At 33.7% G+C, this 22,720-nt stretch overlaps 2 protein-coding genes across 3 annotated transcripts; one reads left to right on the top strand and one right to left on the bottom strand.

The window, feature by feature from the left end:
* Positions 1–915: 915 nt before the first annotated feature.
* Positions 916–2,102, top strand: LOC112501967 (serine/threonine-protein kinase-like protein At5g23170). Its single transcript, XM_025105767.1, has one exon. It carries the CDS (start codon positions 998–1,000, stop codon positions 2,066–2,068), a length of 1,071 nt encoding a protein of 356 aa, XP_024961535.1. The 5' UTR covers positions 916–997; the 3' UTR covers positions 2,069–2,102.
* A 4,263-nt stretch (positions 2,103–6,365) lies between these two features.
* On the bottom strand, positions 6,366–16,373 carry LOC112501966 (probable magnesium transporter NIPA4). 2 transcript variants are annotated; one of them, XM_025105765.1, is made up of 10 exons: positions 15,955–16,373; positions 13,691–13,747; positions 11,792–11,882; positions 11,536–11,696; positions 11,264–11,391; positions 11,030–11,167; positions 9,225–9,317; positions 8,808–8,913; positions 6,843–6,976; positions 6,579–6,709 (listed from the first exon to the last, which is right to left on the bottom strand). In XM_025105765.1, exons 1-10 carry the CDS (start codon positions 16,109–16,111, stop codon positions 6,671–6,673), a joined length of 1,104 nt encoding a protein of 367 aa, XP_024961533.1. In that variant the 5' UTR covers positions 16,112–16,373; the 3' UTR covers positions 6,579–6,670. The 2 variants fall into 2 exon arrangements, with proteins under 2 accessions (XP_024961534.1, XP_024961533.1); XM_025105766.1 differs by lacking the exon at positions 6,843–6,976 and having other exon boundaries at positions 6,366–6,709.
* Positions 16,374–22,720: the final 6,347 nt, after the last annotated feature.

Raw genomic sequence — 22,720 nt, 5'->3', positions numbered from 1 at the left:
ATTGTCTTACAAAATAACGTGTTGTTACTTACCGTAACATGTTACAACGGAAGCCAAGCTTTAGAGTGGAACCACATAGTTAACGTGACAGCGAAGCCAAATCTTGAAATTATAACAAGTTATTTAAGACTGAATATCATAATTAAATATAAAAATAAAGGAAGTTTGATGATTTTATAATAAATTGTTATGGATGCAGTAATTAATTAATCATTCAAACTTTAATAGAATTTGGAATATTATAATATATCTTTTCAATATTATACTAATACTTTTATTTTTATATTATAAAATGACTTTATTAAGCATCAATTATTTACAACTATTTAAAATTTTATTAAACTCTATAAATTAATCTTATTTTTTAAATCTAAGGTGGTTTCTGGTTCATGGTAGTGGTAGTGGTAGTGGTAGTGGTAGTGGTGGCGGTGATGATGACTATGGTGACGGCAACATTGGTGGTGGGAATGATTGAATGAAGGCAATAGTGGTAACATTGATGGTTGCTGGCGTATGGTAACAACAATGGTGGGATGAAACATAATGGACTTAAAAACCAAGATGAAGGAATTGGAATTCTTTGCTAGAATTCAACGAGTTTACTGTATTTGAACCTTCGTGACCATAAAAGAGATTTTTTATTCTTCATTGGATTCAAACTCCAGGTACTTTTGACTTTTGAAACCCAAGCTAAAACAATCGGACAGTACACTGATTAAATTATAAAGTTTTAATGGTTGATATTAATAAAATAAAAAAAAACCCAAAAAAGATATGGATTAGAGAGAATGTGGTGGTGCCACCATGGAAATCAATAAAAAGCAGAAAAAGAAACCAAAACTGAAACAGCATCTCAGAAAAAGACTTTGCTTTAAAACCTTACCTTTTTCTTTAACAAAAGCAATGTTGGGATATTTATGGAAACCAAACCAAACTTTGTGAAATTACTGTTTTGGTCATCTTCTTCTCTTGAACCTGTATTTGCATCCAGACTTCCATGAAAGAGTTCAGACATGAAGACCTTGAAGCAGCCACTCAAAGCTACTCAAGGACTCATCTCATTGGCAAAGGAAGCCATGGCTGCATCTACAAAGCCACTCTCACAGATGGTCAAACTGTTGCCATTAAGACACCATCTTTAGGCCTTTGCAACCTGCAAGACACTTCCACCATCGAAAACGAAGCTCGTATCCTGTCGTCTCTCTCACCCAACCGCTTCCTCGTCAACCTGCTCGGGACGAGCCATGACTCCACCACCGGTCACAGAGTCCTGGTCATGGAGCACATGCCTGGCGGCATGCTCCATGACTCGCTCCATCTGACCACGCCTCCGCCATCATGGCCTAGACGAACCAGGATGGCGGTCCAGATAGCCCGAGCGGTGAGATTCCTCCACGACTCGAAGCCCTTGATCATCCATCGAGACATCAAGTCCGAGAATATTTTGTTTGATTCCAAATCAAACGTTCGGCTCGCTGATTTTGGGCTCGCAGTATGTGCTACTTCACCGAGTCAACGAGTTGACTCGGTGAGTTTACCTGCGGGTACTATTGGATACTTGGATCCCTGTTACACCACCCCGTGTAAGCTAAGCACTAAAAATGATGTGTTTAGCTTCGGGGTGGTGTTGTTGGAGATCATCAGTGGAACAAAAGCAATCGATGTTTCTAGGGCTCCGGCTTCTATAGTAGAATGGTCGATGGGTTTAATTGAAGAAAACCGAATAATGGAAATATGTGACAAAAGGGTCGATATGCCACGCCACATGGAAGGTGCGATAAGACATATGATTATTTTGGCTTCACGATGTGTTTCGTCAGATGAGGAATCACGTCCATCGATGACGGAAATCGTTACCAAGATGGAAAGATTTCGGATTCCAATATGGGCGGATGTGGTTCAAAGTCTAGTCCATTTAAAACGCCGAAAAAGGCCCAAGACGGTCAACACGATCGTTGTGACGGCAGTCGCCACCACCACCGACGTTCCCACCGCCACAAGTGATCATGGTGCTGTTCCAAGAACGAAGGTTTTGCTAAGAGAAATATTGGCAGGTGATATTTTATAGCACCAAAAATGAATACATACTCGATCGTATTTTACTTTGGACCCATTGATTCAACTCAGTTTAACTCAGATGAGTTTGTAACTCGGCCGAGTTGACTCAGGAAATCTCAAAAAGACAAGATTCCCGACATTAATAGGTATGGGAACACACCACACACCTCTATGGTGTTATTGTCTGGTTTCAAAAAAGGGTTAATTTACATAAATACCCTTCCATTTTAGACTTTTAGCATAACTTTCTTCTTATATTTTCCGAATTAAACCGTAGCGGAACTCCAATGAGTTAGGGGTGTTTGGCATTGCTTATAAAAAAAACAACTTATTAATTTATTCTGGTATAACACCCGTAATAAGTATTTTTAAGTGTTTGGATAAACAACTTATACCGGTGCCAAACCGGTAATAAGGAGTTTTTAAAGAAATTAAACATTCTAACTTATAATAAGTTGATAAATAGTTTTGTAAAAAAAACAAAAGTTGTTTCAAATAAGCAATCCTAAACACCCCCGTAGTTTAACGGCCAAACATTTGAGTTTGGTACTACGAAAACATAAGTTTTAGGTCCAGTTTTTTTGTTAATTGATATCAATTTAATTTTTTGAAGGTCATAATACGAGTTGAAAAGCCTAAAGTTTATTCAAATCACGTAAATAGTACGTTTTATATAAAAAAATTAACAGATGTTATAAAAAGACGTAACTAATTAGTTTAAAATTAAAGGATACAAAGATCTATCAATAACTGATATCACAATTAAACATTGTTCTGTATTAAATAAAAATCACTCTTATACAGATAGTTTGTCTTGTTTCATGTCCCAAATTCGGAGGAGAAGAGAAAACATAGGCACAAGGGCTATTTGAACCCAGCTCTATCTGAAAAACCAGATGTCTTTTAATACCATGAATTTAATATGATTGTTAAGTCATTAATTAATATATGTAATTGTTAGGATAATACAAAGTCTCATTCAACTAAAATTCACCTCTTAGCAATTCAGATGTTGCCTTTTAATGGAACTATTAAGAGGTAAATAAATAGCCCAAAAACCATTCAACTATGCAAAAAAATTCAAGTCTAACACTAAAAGTGAAAACGATTATATAGGACCATTGATAAACTATACTCGTTTTTAATATTTAGAAGTGATTAAATATGGTTTGGTGGAGAATGATTAAGTGGTCAGAATGATTAAGAGGCTCGTGATATAGTGCAAAATGAAATATAATTGTTCGGTAATTATTTAAAATGAAATTAGGGGGATGAATGGTTAAGGAAGGTACATGATACAAAATCATTTTGAGAGTTTTAGAAACATCAAAAGATAGACTTTTTTTGTCAAACAAGTTTAACCTCTTAACGATTCAAAAGTAATCGTATTCTTTTAGGATTCTATATGAAATGGAGTAAGATGGTTGCTTCGAACTTTACCTTTACCTAAGCAACATGTGGTGTCGTTTCGGAACCCAAGCAACAATCTTCAAACTGCTACCTCAATGATATCCAGATGAGTGAATTTGAGTCACGTTCTCCGTCACATGAAAATTTGGAAGTTGTATTTTCGTCGTTCTATTTATATCTCGTTAAATTTAACTTTAATAGTTAAATATTTCATTTATTTAGCTTTTGAATTCAACAACATTACATTGAATCCTTATCATGTTTGCAATAATTATAAAACATATCTATATTATATTATAAAGCATTTGATAAAAACTCTTAAAAACTATATGTTATGCACAAAGTACCGTATATTGATACATATTACTTAAAAGTCAAGATTACAAGTAAATTATGCATAAATACAACTTATTAAAGCTCGATGTTTGAATTCGTATAACTAACTGCGGATAAACATAATCAAATAGAGGATAAACATCTCATTTTAAATATATAAAAAATCTAAAATATAATTGGGATAATTATCAAGTTTTAACAAAATAATTAATTATTATCTTTATAAGACGATTATATTATTAAACCAAATATAAATTATTTCGTTATTGTACCTAAATTAAATTATAATAAAGGAAATGAATTAAAAATTACACAAAAAATGAGGAATTTTAAGTAGTTAGTTTGATACTAATATCGATATATTTTTGTCAAATTTTTATGATATCTTTAAATTTATATTTTATTCAAAAATAAAAACATCATCGCTTTCTCAAAATCACATAAGACCATATTATAATATTGACTGAGATAAAAAATAAAATAAAATAAAATATTAAAATCAAGATGTATTTCGTTGCATTGCGCGAGTACCCTTCTAGTTTATAGTCATAAACAAAAACCGACATCTAGCAATGCATTATCGTTACTTAAATGATAAAGTTTGTGATTAAACTAATCAACAAACTTGTGATCACCATTAGTGTCCATGTTGTGTCCCTTTGTCTTTGATGTCTAGATTAGACATGAGACATGGTTTATGTCATCCCCGTTATATCTGATCCCTGATTCTTAGTTCCACATATATCAATATCCTGATATTGATCATCTGAGTATGCATGCATTTTCTCATTATCATTCAATCAAGAGGCCCAAAGATAATACTCCTATCATACGGGCGGACAAATCATATCTTAGGGGGTGTTTGGGATTGCTTATTTGAAATAACTTATGATTTTCTATAAAAGCACTTATCAACTTATTATAAGTTAGAGGAATTTAACTTCTTCAAAAACTTCTTATTACCGGTTTGACACCGGTATAAGTTGTTTATCCGAACACTCAAAAGTACTTATTACCGGTGTCACACCGGAATAAGTCAATAAGTTGTTTCTATAAGCAATTCTGAACACCCCCTTAATATATTCAAGTACTACCATGCCATATATTACATACGCAACTACAAATCTCTCATCCTATTACGAAATGATAAGAACCAGCGTCAAAGTATGCACACACACACAACAAGCTATGTGTTCACAATTCAAAGGACTACATGTACAATGACCACATAACAAACACTTCCGATGCTCATAAGAATTGTTCTTACAACGAGTCACATCCGATGTAAAAGATCTTATTTTGTATCCATATGTGTATTCCAGATGAATCTTTATATATGATAGTCACTACCGTATTATTCCAATCCAGACCCAACGTAATACTTGATCAGGGACATATAAAAATAATTCACACTAAGGTTATTATTACGTCTGATTGGAACATAAAACATAATATAAACGTAAAAATTGAACAACTTTTTCATTTAATGAATGTCATGACAAAATGTTCAAACATACAGTCATCTTATGATTGACTTTTGAGTATAGACTAACAAAGTTTTGGTGAAAATTACGACTACTATACTTCATTTATTATAGATCTGGTCCTTGTGGTATTCATTTTGTTACGACAATGATCCTCGTGGTTTACTTCAATTAATAAATCGCTAACTCGAGGGGCACTTTGGTTTTTACTTTTTCTTTTTTGTCTTTTTCCTGATAAAAAATAGAACTAAATGTATAAAATAGCAACCTACTTTTATAAATTTTCATATTATCACATTGTCTTTCATTTTTTTTTTTTTACAACGATGTACATTCAAATTATTATTTTTTCATCAAGACATTTTGCACTTTTGACTTATTATAGCAATGGATAACTTGTTATATTTTAAATCGGTTAACCATCATTTTCTTTACTTACATAGCTTAAATGAGGTATATGGATGTTACATAATTTTTATTACCGGACAAAAAAACCATTTTAATTTTTTTTTAATAATTTCCTCATTTTCCCACATAGTTATATAATTTGAGGGTTTCAGTTTTGTTGCTAACAAAATGTTAAAAACCAAGAACTTTAACCTTCTGTCGGGTGGTTACCAACCTTGCTTCAAACTTGGAAGCAATACAAGTCGATGACCCCAACACGACGAATGATTATGGCAGTTTCCTACATCACAAAAACTTATTGTCCCACATTTGGCATGATCGCAAGACTATACTGGAACAGGACATAACGGGACATAGTGGAACAAAAATGCAATTCTTTTTGTCCCACCCAAATTGATAAATTATTAAATTACTCGTGTAAAAGTAACGCCCAAAAACCTTCCACAATCTTTCCACCAACACCCCCCCCCCCCTTACCTCACTCTTGCCTGTCCAATCTGGTCCATGTACTGTGCACCCTAATAATTAATGGCTGAAGTTGAACCTAGAATACACGAAACATCAACCACGAATCTGCCATTTTCTTGTGTAAGTCGCCCCTAACAAGAAGATCGAAATCAGCAAAGAATAGACATGTAACCAGATGAGCTTACAAGATGAAATAAAAGAAAAATGATGCCTTTGTATAAACTAATGTGCTTACATTTACATGAGAAAGTTGCCCAAAAGTGATTTCTTCCTAGCTAAAGAATTCGCCAACGAAAAAATTTCCTTTCTTTCCTGTTGTACCCATATGAGGATGCATCAAATGTTTGGTAAAAATACAATGTGATATGAGTGTGGTGTATGAATCTAACCTCAGGGAAGAATCAAGATCGACACAAAAAATGGATTATGGAGATCTCACGCGGTTAGATCTTGCCGTCTCAAAGGGATGCCTTCTTGCCTCCTGCCATCTTCCTCATCCTCCTCTGTTATGTGCTTGGGTAGTCGCCCTGGTGAAGATGTCGAACCTGTAGTTGATTAAATGTCAAATTTCCATGGGCATTGAAACGTCAAGCAGATAAGACTAGAAAGGGAGACCCAAAATATAGGAAAAGGAAAAGCAAAGTGACTACTGGAATGTGTTGTATTAAGTAGTCCCACCTTCTGATTAAAGGGCCGCCCCAGTGCACCAAGACTCCTCGACTTTGGGAGGGTTAAGGAGGGAAGTCCTTGTATGCGGCAGTTGCCTTGCATTTGTTGCAAAAAAGTTTGTTTTTGTGACGTGAACCCGTGACCTTCAAGTCACAAAGGGTGTAAAAAAGTGGCATAGTAGAAAGATAGCCATCAAGAAGAAAAAGAATGAAAAGATGCAAGGAAATGCAGAGAGTCCTAAAATAAGTATGTCTGCTCTCAAATATATAAGTGTCTACTTTCCAATTCTACCCTTCATTATGAGATGGAGAAACTCATTACTCCTATCATCAAGGGTAAATTTGTCATTTATTTAATTAAAAAGTGTAATAATTACACATTTCTAAAACTGTGCGCCTTTTTTTATTATGGACATATATTTTGGGATGGAGGGTGTAAAATATACTCTTTGTTAGAGTATAATATTTATATACAGCAAATGCGACAAATAAACCCACCTACCCTCCTCAACTTTTTTGAGATTTGAACCACTGACCTCCTCGGAAGCCAAAAGCCCGGATACTGCTAGGCCAATAAAGATGCATCATCGTTTGAGTTTTGATGGACAAGACTAGAAGTTAAGTTGAGAAGTTTATTTGTCCCATTCCTAATTAAAGTTTGTTTCAAAAGCATGTTTGATAAAATATCACTTGAAATTCTAAGCGTGTATTCGAGAAAGATTTGAGAAATGTATTTTATACAGGAAGGAGGAGCTCCTAAATACATGTCCCAATATAATTGTTTGTCACAATTTTTTACTGGATGCAAGCAATTACTGCACAAATATCCAGTAAGCAAAGCGGGCATGTTGTGAAGTACACATATTCACATGATACAACTATTTCATGCATGATTCGAGTGACTGCTACCAAAAGTTTATGCAGCAACACCTTAACATTTTTTTTCAATATGGAAAATCAACTCACAGCCCCATGTCTCCAATCCTATTTCACCATATTTATGATGACCCCACTAGAATTCTTGATCCTTAGAAGCAAACTGAAAATTTGAACCTATATAAAGGAATCCTTTTAAGGCTACATATAACTTTTTCTAAACTGAATAAAGCATGTTCACAGGTAAGTGATTTATTACGACCTTATATCCGCATTTTTATCAAGGTGTACATCATGGAGCGAGGCCCAACTCAATTTGAAGGTGGGTTCTTGCCAGATAAGACACAAAAATGGGAAAATGGCATGCACTAGGGAGCCAACACGCATATACACAGCAAATTTTGGCATGACAACTTCAATATGGGTCTATTTTAAATAAACTAAAATCTTAACTATTATGCCTTTTGGATCCATTATGCTGTGAGCCCACTAATACTTTATTGCATCATAAAAGAGAAATGACTTAATTGCAAGCAAGTCTTTTAGCATGTTCTCACCTTCTCTTCGATGGCTCATGTAGTTGATTCAGCCTCCATTTTATAACCTTTATTTGTGACTCTCTTTAATATTATCTGTTAAGATCTTCTTTGCACAGAACAAATTTTCACTAATTATGGATGATTCTTCACACTTAATCACTTATGTAGGTTTCATTTTCCTTTCGGTTTAACACCCTAAACTAGTACAAAAAAATAATTTCCTGTACGTATGATGGTTAATTTTTCTGTCGCCGCTATGTTCAGTTGTCTGCGGTTGGTCACATGTGAAGACTGTCTTTTGTTTATTCACTTCGCTGTTGTTTCATGATTTTTGGTGTTTTTACACTAGCTAAAGATTTTCTACTTCAAAATAAATTTTTAATCATGTGATCTAGCATAATTTTGTGTGTTTCTGAATGGTGCACAACCATGGCTCACTTACAAGTTGGTCGAACTGCTTGCAACATGCCTCATGGCTGCCATGACGGCAGCCATGATACAAATTTAGAAGACCTTCTAAGATCAAATTATCATGGACATGAATAGGTAAAGAAGCATACCGTCAACCATGTCTTTGGTTTTATGAAGAAGAAAGGTCCCAGAGAGGATGGTCACAAATCCGCACAGTTCCGTGACAATCTGGGTAGGACTCTGCCCATCCCAGTCCTGGTCACAAAAATAAATTTTCATAAATTAGATGTACCCCTTGCCCTAACACCATAGACCAGACTCCCAACATGATAAATCTACATTCAGGTACATTTTACATGTGGTAGAAAGAAAGAAACAAAGAAGAAAATAAACAAAAATGGTGGAAGATGGAGATCAGATTTGAAGGGTAAGCCATAAAAACAAATCATATATACCATATGCAAAACTTGTTAGATCCTATCAATCTAATTGAAATTACAAAGTTGATAAAACCTAAACATTCATCTTTGTGAAAATAAGAGAAATTAATTGTCTTTAGATAATACCTTGAACATGATCACACTGGCCAAGATGGTAAGAGATGTGAACATAGTGTAGTATATGGGAGAGACAACAGCCGTATTAAATGTGTCAAGTGCCTGCAGCCAATATTTTCATTGAGAAATTGGAGTGTTAGCAAATGTCACTGTTTGGCTGCACTTGAATGAGAAACAATGCAGGAAGAAGAGCAAGACAGGAACTACAAGGATTAAAGAGAACATATCTGCATATGTGCACTCTAATAGAAGATAACAGTAAAGAAGATACAGATTGGATGACTCAAATACAATGATCAAACAGTGAACATCAATTGAAAACTTTCAATATATAATGTAAATAGATGTGGCTGCAAATTTGAATAGATGAAAATAGGAAGGCATATAGAGCTGATATGTTAAGGAATGCCAACGAAGCCAGTTACATTCTTATATAGCTTTTCTACCAATACACAAGAAAGCCTAGACACCAACCAACCACTTACCCACGTACCTCTACCCAAGACTCATCAATCCCATTACATCGAAATATATGTGGACAAGTAGATGACCTACACTGCTACGTACCTAAGCATGGGTCCTCATCTAAGATGCACTTGTTCACCATTTATCATCAACGCATACATTCAATAAACATGTTCATCAGTGTTAAGCACATGTATCCCCCAAGAAACAAAATTTGAAAGGAAAATTAAGTCATAATATGCACTTTATCTGATCAACAAAAATATTGAATATGAGAGAGAGAGAGAGAGAGAGATAATGTCAAATCTGAATAAATAGTTTGTATCTCCCAGCTTTATCTATCCATTACATACAAGATAAACCCTTTTAATTGTCAAAAGTACCAACTTTTAATACAAGGACAACTGGAGTCACGAAGAAACTAAGCATCCATTGGTGTTGTACTGCATCTGGTAGTCTCAGAGGGAGGAGCAATCCAAGTCATAGGTGCCTAGTGATCCATCGATGTGGGTTGGTAAATGCAATAAGCAAAGAGAATATTTATAAAAAAGAACAATGTATTGAAAGTAATGTCTTAGAAATTTTCTGACTAAATAAATGAAACTGAACGTTTTTATTTTTTTTACATTTGGTATCAACCTGTATTTTTCCTTATCCACTGTACCCTAGACATGAAGTAGCTAGGAAGGTTGTCTTTCACCTATGATTTCGTATTTGAGAACGATGAAGCAGTTAATGAGTATATTCGTCATAGGAAAAGTGTCATGGATGAACTGACAAGAAGATTCAAGAGACTTGTGTGATCAGAAAGTCCCATTCAAGCTGAAAGAGAAGTTCTATGGGATAACGGCTAGACCTGCTAGGCAGAAGGTTGGCTCACTATTCACCAAAAAACACGCATACAAGATTAAGTGTAACCTAAAAGCGGGGGAAATACGTGGCAACAATATGAGGGGTAGGATTGGAGATGATAATACAAAAAAGTTTGGGAAACCAGTGGTGGAAAAACATAGGACAGATGTATAACAACATAGACTTTCTGTTGGGTTTAATTTTCAGCCTACCGCAACCAGTTTATGATTAAAAGCTTGTTGATGTTGATCATATACCCCATATGAAGCTAAATCTATCGCAGTGTACGTACTATGGTTCTCATATTTAACTGGGCGGCTAATAAACTAGTTCCATTCACTAATTCATACTAAAAATATGATGTGGGAAAACCAAGAATCTGGTGTGTGTATTCCAGATGGCTTCTAATTCTCATATTTAACCCAGTTTAACATGCGCCACAGAAAGACATGAATCAAAACAAATTACAAATTTTGCTATAAACAGTGGGTCATTACCTTGTTCAGATAATTCATTTGAGTGATGACACAAAGGAGAACAATGAAGGTAAAACCCCATGTTTGAGGATATAGTAGCTGATTGATTCCTGAAAAGGTAAGCTTCAAAGCAATGCCAACAGCTTTCACGCTCATGACCTGTGAAAGAAGAAACCTTGAATTGGACTTGGTAAATAGAGGCACCATGTTGAGGCAAGCAGATATGAAGAAATGCACCTAACTAATAGTACATACCGACAAAGAGCCTACTAATGAACATACTCCAATATAGCACATTATGTGTGTCTGGCCATATAATGGGATATAGTGGAACACTATTATAAAAACAGCTATCAGCACCAGTACTGCATATAGGACAAAAGCTGCAGAAAGGAAAAATGTTGGTTGGAGTAGGGACATGTCAAAATAATGCCCTCTAAATAATAACAAAGACACAAAAATAGAATTCACAATCACAATTAAATAAGTCAATATCGAAAACAGTGATCATTCAAGAAAATAGTTACCTGGCTCCGTAGCAAGATCCCATACTTCGGCCACTGATTCAATCGGGCGTTCCTGAGGAGCATGTAGAACGATTGTGGTGGAACCGACAACACAAAGAGCACAACCAAGAACTCCAAAAAGATGTAGCTTCTCCCGCAAAATAATATACGCAAGTACAGCGCTGCAATATGGCATGATGTTTACCTTTCACATAAAGAACCAAGGGTGTTTTTCTTTTGGGGGTGAACTTAAACAAATTATCATTTTCAGTCATGCCTGATTATAATGCTGAGCGCCCCAAGAGGAGTGACAAGGATAGCTGGTGCAAACGCATAAGCTGCAAAATTAGCTATCTCTCCAACAATCACTGTTGATGCAATGAAGGTTAGAATGTAACATATGCGGTCAATACTGGAGGAGCAGCAATGAAGGCAACAATAAATGCAGAAGTTGCGGTCAATAAGGTAGGGATCATCAAAACACCAAACCATTCAATGTAAATATGGTTTTAAGGATAACTTACTTTATAAAAGCCTCAAAGGATAAAAGAGCAAAGTACAACTCTATAGTATAGGAGCAGTTGGTTTAAGTTATTTCTTAAGTAGTACCTGGTCTTGCTCATGTCCTAAGCACGTTTAGTACATTTTACATTACTGTCATGCATAGAGGGCATGATTATCTCCAGCTCAAAACTTATTGGAGTTGAAAATGAAATATCTAATTAGCTAGAGCCTAGAGAGTTTGGTGCCATAGTATTTTCCAGGCGGGTATTCGCCTTGTGCCAAGTATTCATCCTCTCTTTCTAATTCTTCTTCATTCCTCAACGACTCTCAATGGAAGCTTACATAATTGATTTATGTACCTTCTTTATTGTCGTTGAAAAGAAAATATTAAGCTTTAATGCCAAAACCTCGACAACATTGGATAGTTGTTTGTCAAAAGGATGATGCTTCTGAAATCCTAGACACCTATAATAAATGAGATTTCCAAATGAGCATAGGGTTCCTCCTAATTTAGATAATACAGCTTCCAATCAATAGCATACTTTGATGATCTCTCCTAGCAAGGATACCCATGAACCAAGAATGTTGCATTAAGAGCAACTCCAATGTTAGCACTAAAACAGCAAATTTGGTTTAAACTGCAAACAACCATCTCCAACCAAGACAGTTTGGTGCAACACTATTCATTACACTAAAGCTTAAAATGTTTCATTTTAACCCCTTTGGTTAATGATTTTTATTTTAAACATTTATAATAATTCGTTAAATATTTAACATAAAAAGTAAAAAAAAAATAACATACCATAAGATATATCTTTACAAAAATCTCATTGAGACCTTCAAAACAAGCCCATTAATGAATATGATATTCAATTTATTTGAGTTTTTTTATATTAATATTTTTTAAATTTATATATTTTATTTATGCTTATAAGTTCAGTAATTAGTTTATTTTGAGTTAATTGTGAATCACGTGTAATTAATATAATTTAGCAAGTTCCATAACCAAAATTATTATTGGAAATTAAATAATAATATCTTTTACTAGAATAATTAATTAGATATTATAATTGTTACGATTTAATAAAATAATATAATAATAAAGAGAATAATATATCATAAAAATATTAAAGATATATTTTTTGGTTTTAGATTTGTGGGTGGAATAGAAAAATAATATGGTATTATGGTGCTAAAAATTTCACCATTTTGATGTTGGTTGAAAATTAAAATGGTTTTCATGGTTGGAGTTTCTCTAAGAGGTATTTACATAAAAGAGGCAGGGAACAATCAAGCAACCTAATTGCCATTGGGTTAACTTGATGTCAAGGAGTCTTGATTCTGAGTTCAATAAGACTTTTGGTTGTACAATTCACGGAATTCAGTAATATTCCACAACCACACTGTTCATACATGTTTCTTTTGCCTTCTCTGACGTGTTTGATAGACCATATTCAGCTTCCTTGATTTAAAGGAGGCTTCATTAGATTTCAGGTTCTAGGATATTTTTGTTTCCTATATCCCAAGCACTTTAAGGAATCCGACCCCCTTGCTGTGCCTCCTAATACAAATCTTTACATTGAAAAATAAATAAACATCGTAGATCCCTGTCACATTAATCAAATTAGTGTAAAAGATATGCCATCAAACAGAAATAAACAAGCAAACTCACTTGTTGTCATGCCTACCCACCATAGAGGCTCATATAAGTATGAATATCCTCCAACTCCTGACAGAAAGGTCAAATGTTAGCCGGACTAAATTTATGATACCAATCACGAGCATATCTTAATAGAAGGCAAAACAAATGCACGCCAAAAGCCAAGTGTATGTTACGAATATATACATATATGTAATGCATGATATCTAAAAGCATACTAAGATAGAACACTCTGAATTCATGGCATCACATAGCTACATCCTTTAGTTGATTTACACATATACATCAAGATGGAGAAGGCAATAATTCTCTTATCCTGCTGACATCAGAATTGGGCACCCTAAAAGCAGTCTCAAACATTAAAAGATATCAAGACATGAAAAGTCTTCTAAAACTAAGTATATGTGGCCATTTGTTCCTTCAAAAGCGCCAATAAAAAATATAAGTCAAGTGCAAAAAATTCCTGCTATAAACTTGACTTAAGAAGTAGATTCAACCATGTGCTTTCAGAAGCCATGTGAACCAGTATCATGGACAATATACGGGTATGAGTTGCACAATAAAGCATGCTTAGAAAGAAGATAAAAAGAAATGCATGAGGAAGCATGCACTTAAAGTTGCAACAGCTACCTGATGGCAAGAAAGCCTCCTATTTGACTAAACCTATGACGAATAAAAGAGAACAATATAATTGGAATGAACCAAATAAGCAAAGAACCATATCCACAAAACAGTGAAACAAGGTTCAAAGGCTAGGTGTACTTCCCGAGAGGATCAAAACAAAAGTAGTTCGAGATGTCAAGTAACTGAAAGAGCTCATCAACCTCCCTGTATTTAATTCATGAAGAAAGGAATAATGCATGAGAGACAATATCCTTCTAAAGAGTTCAGAACATTCTATAAATCAAACAAGGAGAGCAATTTGTGTTGCACAGAAAGGAACTACCCCAACCAGACTTTCTTCTAAAGTAAATAAAAGATCCAATGAAGCTTCACATTTGTTTGTGGTAGTTGATTGCTGATGTACTACTAAACTTCACAATCTAACATACTAGTCTAGGAAGTGGTGCTGTTAAAGTGTGCCAAATGAATTCAACAGGGGAACACAATTCATTCATGCACTTTTCTAAAAGCTCTTAATGATCAAACATACCAATCCAACACCATGATCCACTCCAAGTATGAATATTTTCTCCCAACTTTCTTTGTTCTCTCCGAAGAAGACTCCAGCTATACTCTTCAAGCACTAATCACCATGAAGGACCTATTTCAAGATCCTTTGCCATCCTAGGCCCACCACCCATTCTATGCGTTCATATTTATTCCACCGATAATGAATACTCTTCTCCTTGGCAGCTAAGTAGCTATTAATTAATCCTACAAAAACAGGGAAGTTTTAAGAGGTATCATACAGGAGCTTGGATGAAAAGTCTTGATCAATATAACCATAATGTCAATGAAGTAAATGCTAGTCTCCACCCACTCTGCATGCCTAGGGGCTCTTTGGCCTATGAATCCTCAGAAAATCCAAATGGATTTCCCCCAGGCAAACTTTCAGATATCTCAAATCAGGAAAAACGCATCAAGACCAACCAAAGAGGCATAATTTTCAAGATCAAATCATCAATCTTGATCTCAACCATATCACCCTATTAAAGGTATATCATGAATCCAGAAGTGGACTCGATCTATTGCAATATCCACTGAAACTTGCAATAGAATCATCAGAAAAGAGCAAATAAGAGGATACACCTACAAATTTCAGTTAGAGTCAGAATCCCAATTCCCAACTCACACCACCTCCTTTGCTTAAATCTACCAAATAGAAACCTTTTACTATCATCAATAAAGAATCCCAGTGATGATCCATGTGTATATTAGATAAAACTAGATTCTCCTTTCTAAAAATATCATCACTGATCAAAAGCAGTAATTGCTCAAGTCAGACCGTTATAAAAGTAAAGCCAAAAATCTCCTCTGGCGGCCAATTAACAAAGCCCTATTTTTTTTGTGCGCTATCATTAAATCACACGTTTGCATAGTCAATCTTTGACTATCCTAATCAAAGAACTGTGTGATAAATTCAATGCCGACCTTTTCCATTTCAAGTCAACAGAAGTAATAATCACAGGTGTTGAAAAACCCACCACGCTTCCATCATAGTATTGGCAGAAATTTATTTAGGTCAAATAAAAGAGGATCATCCATCAGAAAAGAATATAAAAATAAGTAAGCAATCAACCAAGTGATGATGTACAAAAAGCGTGTGTCAATACCTGCCCTAGTCCCAGAAGCGCCTGCTTTTATGAGACCCTTTTTCTTCACAATAAAGCTAGCACCAATGAACAAACTCGAAGACAAGGCCAATATCAAGCCCTTGATATTATCAGCGGACATGCCCCTGTAGGCATCCGTCCATCCCTGGGACGCCATTCGACACCAATTCAAGTATAACCTTAGTTTCCTGTTGCCTTTTCTATCCCAACTCCGTTATATTTCACATAAGAAACAATGAAATTTGAGCAGAAAATAAAATTGAATTGGGAATTGTTCAATTGGAAGGGTTTTGAAGGAGATCTTGTGGGCTGAAGGAAGCATGAGTTGTTGAGAGTATAATGTTCAGATCGAAGAAGAGGGTTGATGATATAGGTTTCGGTGAAGGGGCTTTTGGCATCAACGATATTGTCTTCTTAAACCATCAAGCAATTATCAATCAAGACAAGGCAATTGATTACATTTTTTTTTAAATGAATAAAAAAATACAACATTAACGTTTGGTACAATGGACAGGTGGTACAGGACAGGACAGGACAGGACAGGACAGGACAGAACACGTTTGTCCTATGTTTGGTGTGGTTAAATGTGGAACTAAATGGAACTAACTTGGACAAGCATGGGACAGGCGTGTTCTCTCTTTACCCCTGGAACTAAGTGGAACACGGTCATTTTTACCACACTACCCCTTCCCCCTTTCTTCCCCACATCGCACCCTCCAAAGACGCCACCCATCGCACCCCTAACCTCTCCTTCATCAATCGGCGACCGGCTCCGTTCATCTCATCTCGACGGCGAGTTACGACTGTTGCTTGCCGGCTCCGTTCATCCCATCGACGGCGACCGACTATTGCTTGCCGGCTCCGTTCCAATCGACGGCGACCGACTGTTGCTTGCCAGCGAGTTCCAATCGACGGCGACCATCTCATCGAGACGGCGAGTTCCAAACGATTGTTGCTTGTCGGCGACCGACTGTTGCTTCTCTTCTCTCCATACTCAGGTACGCATTATCGCCCTCCCTACGTTTGTTTGTTTCTAGCGATAGACTTTTGATTACTCTTTCATCTATTTCGGGGTCGTTTCAATCGATGTATATAAAATGCTTGTAGTTTTTTTTGAGTTTTTGGTGTGACTAATCGGTAGTCGATGTTCGAATTTAGTTTAGATTAGTTGAATTAAATCTGATTGTTGTTCGTATTGATTGTGGATTGGATTGGATCAATTGAGTCTGCTTTTGATTTTTGGTGGTTTGACTGATTTCAGTTCATGTTTGAGTTAAGATTATGATCTTATTTTGACAAATTTGGAGTCAATTGAAGTGGGTTTGACTATTTTTTTGGGGTTTTTTTTATATTGAAGTTTGATCTTTACTTTTCATTGAGCAAACTGGTGAAAACTGGATCTTTATGTTAAAAGTGGAAAAGGGTTTCTTGAGAAAAGATTGAGGTGAAATGGGGAAGGAGTTTTTCACTTTGGGGAAGAAATTAGGACAAGGGCAGTTTGGCATTACGTTTCTTTGTATAGAGAAAGCTACGGGTGAACATTATGCTTGCAAATCGATTGCAAAGAGGAAGTTGTTGTCCGAGGAGGATGTGGAGCAGAGAAGAGAACGAGATGGATGACGATTGAAAGAATCGTGATTAGGGTAAATTGGTCATTTTAACACTAAACAGCTCAGGGGGTAAATTGGTCATTTTAATCAGTTCTGTCCTGTCCTGTCATGTCTTACCAAACGCTGAACAGCTGTCCTGTCCTGTCCTGTTCTGTCATGTCCTGTCCTGTCTGCGCACCAAACGCACCCTTAACAATATGTTTATCTAAATCTATACTATATTATGAAATATTTGACAAAAACTCTTAAAAACTATTTTTTATGTTTGAACTATTGTTTATTGATGTATAATACTTAAAATTCAAGGTTACAAATAAATTGTACGTAAATATAACTTATTAAAGTTTAATGCTTGAATTCGTATAACTAAATACAGATAATCATAATCAAATACAAGATAAATATTTTATTTTAAATATAAAAAATCTAAAATATAATTAAAATAATCATTAAGTTCTAATAAAATAATTTTTTATTATCTTTATAAAAAAGTATATATTATTAAATAAAAAATAATTTATTTTGTTATTAAATATAAATTAAATTATAATAAAAAATGAATTAAAGAAATTACACCAAAAACAAGAACTTTGTTTGATTGAATAAGCTACTAAAGAATTTCTACCTTTTATTATATGGATGCTTCCGAAGGGTTAATTTGATATTAATATTGATATATTTATTTTCAAAATTTTATGATATTTTTAAATATATATTTAAATTCAAAAATAAAATCATTATTCATTTCTCAAAAACACATAAAAACATTATTAAAACATCTACAGAGACGGAATAAAACAAAACATTAAATCGAGATATATTTTGCTGCATTGCACGAGTACTCTTCTAGTATATTATAAAACATTTATTAAAAACTTTTAAAAATTATTTTTTGTACATTAAGTATTGTCTATTGATTTATAGTACTTAAAATTCAAGATTACAAATAACTAAAGTTTATTAAAATTTCATATTTGAATTCGTGTAACTAATTGTAGGTAAACGTAATCAAATACATGATAAATATCTCATTTTAAATATAAAAAATGTACGATATAATTAGGATAATCATTGAGTTCTAACATAATACTTAATTATTATCTCTATTAAAATAATATTATTAAACCGAAAATAAATTACTTTGTTAGTAAATCCAAATTGAATTATAATAAAATTCTGAATTAAACAAATTACATAAAAACACGAGACTTGATATTAACACTGGTATTTTTTTCAAATTTTTATAATATCTTCAAATTTATATTTTATTAAAAAATAAAAATATTATCGTTTTTCTCAAAACCACATTAAATCGTATTATAATATCAATAAAGACAAAGAACAAACAAAATATTAAAATCAATGTGTATTTTGTTGCATTGCACGGGTACCCTTCTAGTAATTTATAAAAATATAAATATAAAAGATATATACTTTTTCCTCTTAATATCAAAAAATATTCTATCTCAAGTGGTTATAATTGTAATTATATCAATTAGATTTTTTTTCAAATTAATTATCTTACAAAAGTTATTGATAACGATTCTAGTATTAATAATCTTAAGTGGTGTTAATTACCACTTAATTGGTTCATCTAATTGAACCTGTCGGAATCAGAATTTGTCGAATGAATTGGAATTTGTATGAATTTGAATGAAATTTAATCGAATTTGACTATGTGTTTAGTTGGTATGAACTGAAATGAAATCTATCAAAACAATTAGAATATGTTTGTTTCAATCGCTCGTATAACTTCGTAATTATAATAAAATAGTGATAAATTATCAAGATACCCCTTCATGATATTTTCATATATTTATAGATTAATTTATAATATAGTATATATATATACACACACATACATATATGACTGAATTGGTGGTTGTGGTAGAAACAATGTGAGAGACAATGGTGGTAGTGTGGCGACGTCAGAGAGGGCGGTCATGGTGTCAGAGGCAGTGTCGGTAGTGGTGGTGGTGGTAGCGGTGATGTGGGGGAAGCAACGATGGTGGTAATAGTGACAGTGGTGGTGGTGGTGGTGACAGAGGCAATGGTGATACTGGTGGAGGCGACAGTGGAGGTGTTGGTGATGGTGGTAGGTGGCAGCGATGGTGAAGTCGACAATGACGATAGTGGTGACGATTGTCATGGTGTGATGTAATAGATTAAAGTAAATACAAGAGTCTATATATCTATTAAAAGAAGAACCCAAAGTATTTAGGTGGCATCATGAGAATTGAGTATTGAGGTGTTGATGAATTGTGGTTGAGTTTGAGGTAACCCACATTGGTGAGAGATTGAAAGATTGAAATAAAGAAGTGTGTATAAGAAAGAATGATGAGAGTCAATGTTTCAACTCATGAGGTTTGACTCATAAAACTATCTCATTTGGATGACCCTATCTTTTTAAAACAAATCTTATATTGTGTCAACTCATGAGGTTTGAGTCATAAGGTTATCTTATTTGGATGGTCCTATTTTTTCAAAACAAATCTTATATATATATATATATATGTGTGTGTGTGTGTGTGTATATTAAAAGAATAACCAAGAGGTAATTAGGTGAATCATGAGAATTAAATATTGAAGTGTTGGTGAATTGTAGTGAAGTTTGAGATATCACTCTTTGATGAAAGATTGAAGATTGGAATAAAAAGATGTATATAAAAAAGGATGAAATTTATTGCATCAACTCAAGAGACTTAACTCATAAAGTTAATTTATTTTGATGACTCTCTTTTGCAAAACAAATCTTATTATATAAAAATAAATTGTTTTTACAATCTTCAATATATATATATATATATATGTGTGTGTGTGTGTGTATGTATATGTATCAATCTTCTTTATATATAAAAGTAAGATCCACAAGAAATGATGTGGCACCCTAAGAATTGAGTATTTTATATTTCTTGCATAGAGATTAAGTTTTGTGTATCTCACATTGATGGAGAGATAAAAGATTGACAATTGATGGTAGATATATGAGATGAGGTTGATGTGTCTTTATTTTAACTTATGGGTTTTGATTCTCCTGGCTAATCCTGTAAACTCATGTTGGCTAACCCTCCAAACTCATGGGGTTGGTTCATTTTGGCCAACCCTTTGTTTGCAAAAAAATCATCTTTATAAAAAATCTTTATATATATAGAGCTCTCTCTATATATAAGTAAGATTCACAAGAAATAATGTGTCACCCTAAGGATTGAGTATTATATATTTCTTACGTTGATGTTGAGTTTGTGTATCCCATATTGATGGAGAGATGAATGATCGACAATTGATGGTAGATATATAAGAGGTAGTTGATGTGTCTTTATTTTAACTCACGTGGTTGGGTTCTCTTGACTAATCCTATAAACTCATATCACTGGTTCATGTTGGCTAACCCTCTAAACTCATGGGGTTTGTTCGTTTTGACGAATCGTCTATTTGCAAAAAAGTTGTCTATATAAAAAAAATTAATATATCAATACAAAAGAAAGCTATAAAATAATAAAGTGGCATCATTAAAACCAAATATTTTTAAATTTCTTGCATTGTGGATGGATTTTGGGTATCCACATTGATTGGAAATTGATACGTCAATGAGGAAAATAAGTATATAAGAGAAATATGAGTTCACTTTGAAAATTAAAATGTTCATTTGGCTATATAAGTCATGTTTATCTTTAAATGTTTGGAGCAATTGTCTAAACTCACGAGCAATTGTCTAAACTCACGTGATTGGATCACTTTGACTGAACTTTTAAACATATGTGGTCGACTCATTTTAGCCAACCTTTTTTATGAAAAAATTAATCTATACTAAATATTAATTGAAGATATAATTTTAATATGTTTTTGAAAGTAAGAAGCGGAACCGTTGATATGACATCCTAATAATTGAATATTCTTCAATCTTGAATTGTGATTGAGTTTTATATATCCCACACTGATTGAGAGTTGAAAGATTGACAAAAATGTTGGATATGTAAAATGAGGTCGAGATGCCTTTGTAACAACTCATGAGGTTGGTTCCTCTTGGTTGATTCTCTTAACACCTATGGTTAGAGATTTTGGCCGACCCTCCGAACACATAGGCTTGGTTCATTTTGGCCAACTCTCTTTTTGCAAGAAGGGTTAATCGATATTAAAAATTAATTATATATATAATCTATTCTTTCTATATTTAAAAGTAAGATTCACAACCATCAATGTAACACCCTAAGATTGAGTATTCTTTAATCATGAATTGTGATTGAGTTTTGTATATCCCATATTGATAGATAGATAAAAGATTGACACTGAATGATAAATATATAAAGAAAGATTGAGGTGTCTCTGTGGCAATTCATAAGGCTCACTCCCTTGAATGATTATCTAAACTCATGGTACTTAACTTATTTGGCTGACCCTCCTAACACAAGATTTTTGGTTAATCCTCTTTTTACAAAAAAATCTATATTAAAAGTTAAATAAATAAATTAATTAAATTAATATATAATGCTATAAGATATTGATGTGACAAATTAGAATTTAATATTTTCAAATCGTGAATTGTGGTTGAATTTGACTTGAATCTTAATCCATATTAATGAGAAAAGAAAATACTGAAAAACAGTAAAGTATATGAAACGAGAAGGGATGCCTTGAAATATTGGAAGGATTACAAATGCAATATGAAAATTTAGTATTTTCAGTTTTGAAGTATAGGGATATTGATGTGGTTCACAATTTTTTACATATTACTTGATATGTGTTATGATCAACGTGTAACGCACGGTGTCGAACACTAGTATAATGATCTTTCTTAAAGGATTGGATGTAAAAGAATGAGAATTCCTTACCAAAACCCATTTAATATAAATTCTATCACATGTGGAAGTGAAATTTCATACTAAAACTCATAAAATGAACCAAATAGGGAAAAAAAATTGGTCAAAGAATTGACCATACCAATTCATTCGGATTCTTGCAAATCAAATGTCATCTAGTTGTTAAATTATCTATATCTATATTATATTATAAAGTTTTTGACAAAAACTTTTAAAAACTATTTTTTATGCGTAAAATATTGTTTATTAGTGCATATTACTTAAAACTCAAGATTATAAGTATATTGTGCTTAAATACAACTTATTAAAGCTTCATATCTGAATTCGTGTAACTAACTG

The sequence above is a fragment of the Cynara cardunculus genome, unplaced genomic scaffold (genome assembly GCF_001531365.2).
Source record: "Cynara cardunculus var. scolymus isolate 2C unplaced genomic scaffold, CcrdV1 Un_Scaffold_763, whole genome shotgun sequence".
NCBI lineage: Eukaryota > Viridiplantae > Streptophyta > Magnoliopsida > Asterales > Asteraceae > Cynara > Cynara cardunculus.
The sequence above is the reverse complement of the archived record's forward strand: the minus strand, read 5'-3'. Positions and strand labels throughout refer to the sequence as shown.

Coding starts and splice junctions, on each gene's coding strand:
- LOC112501967 (XM_025105767.1), top strand. CDS start 998: ATGAAAGAGTTCAGACATGAAGACCTTGAAGCAGCCACTCAAAGCTAC.
- LOC112501966 (XM_025105765.1), bottom strand. CDS start 16,111: ATGGCGTCCCAGGGATGGACGGATGCCTACAGGGGCATGTCCGCTGAT. Junction 13,748..15,954: donor CGCTTCTGGGACTAGGGCAG/GTATTGACACAC, acceptor CCTTTCTGTCAG/GAGTTGGAGGATATTCATAC. Junction 11,883..13,690: donor GTGGGTAGGCATGACAACAA/GTGAGTTTGCTT, acceptor TTGCATCAACAG/TGATTGTTGGAGAGATAGCT.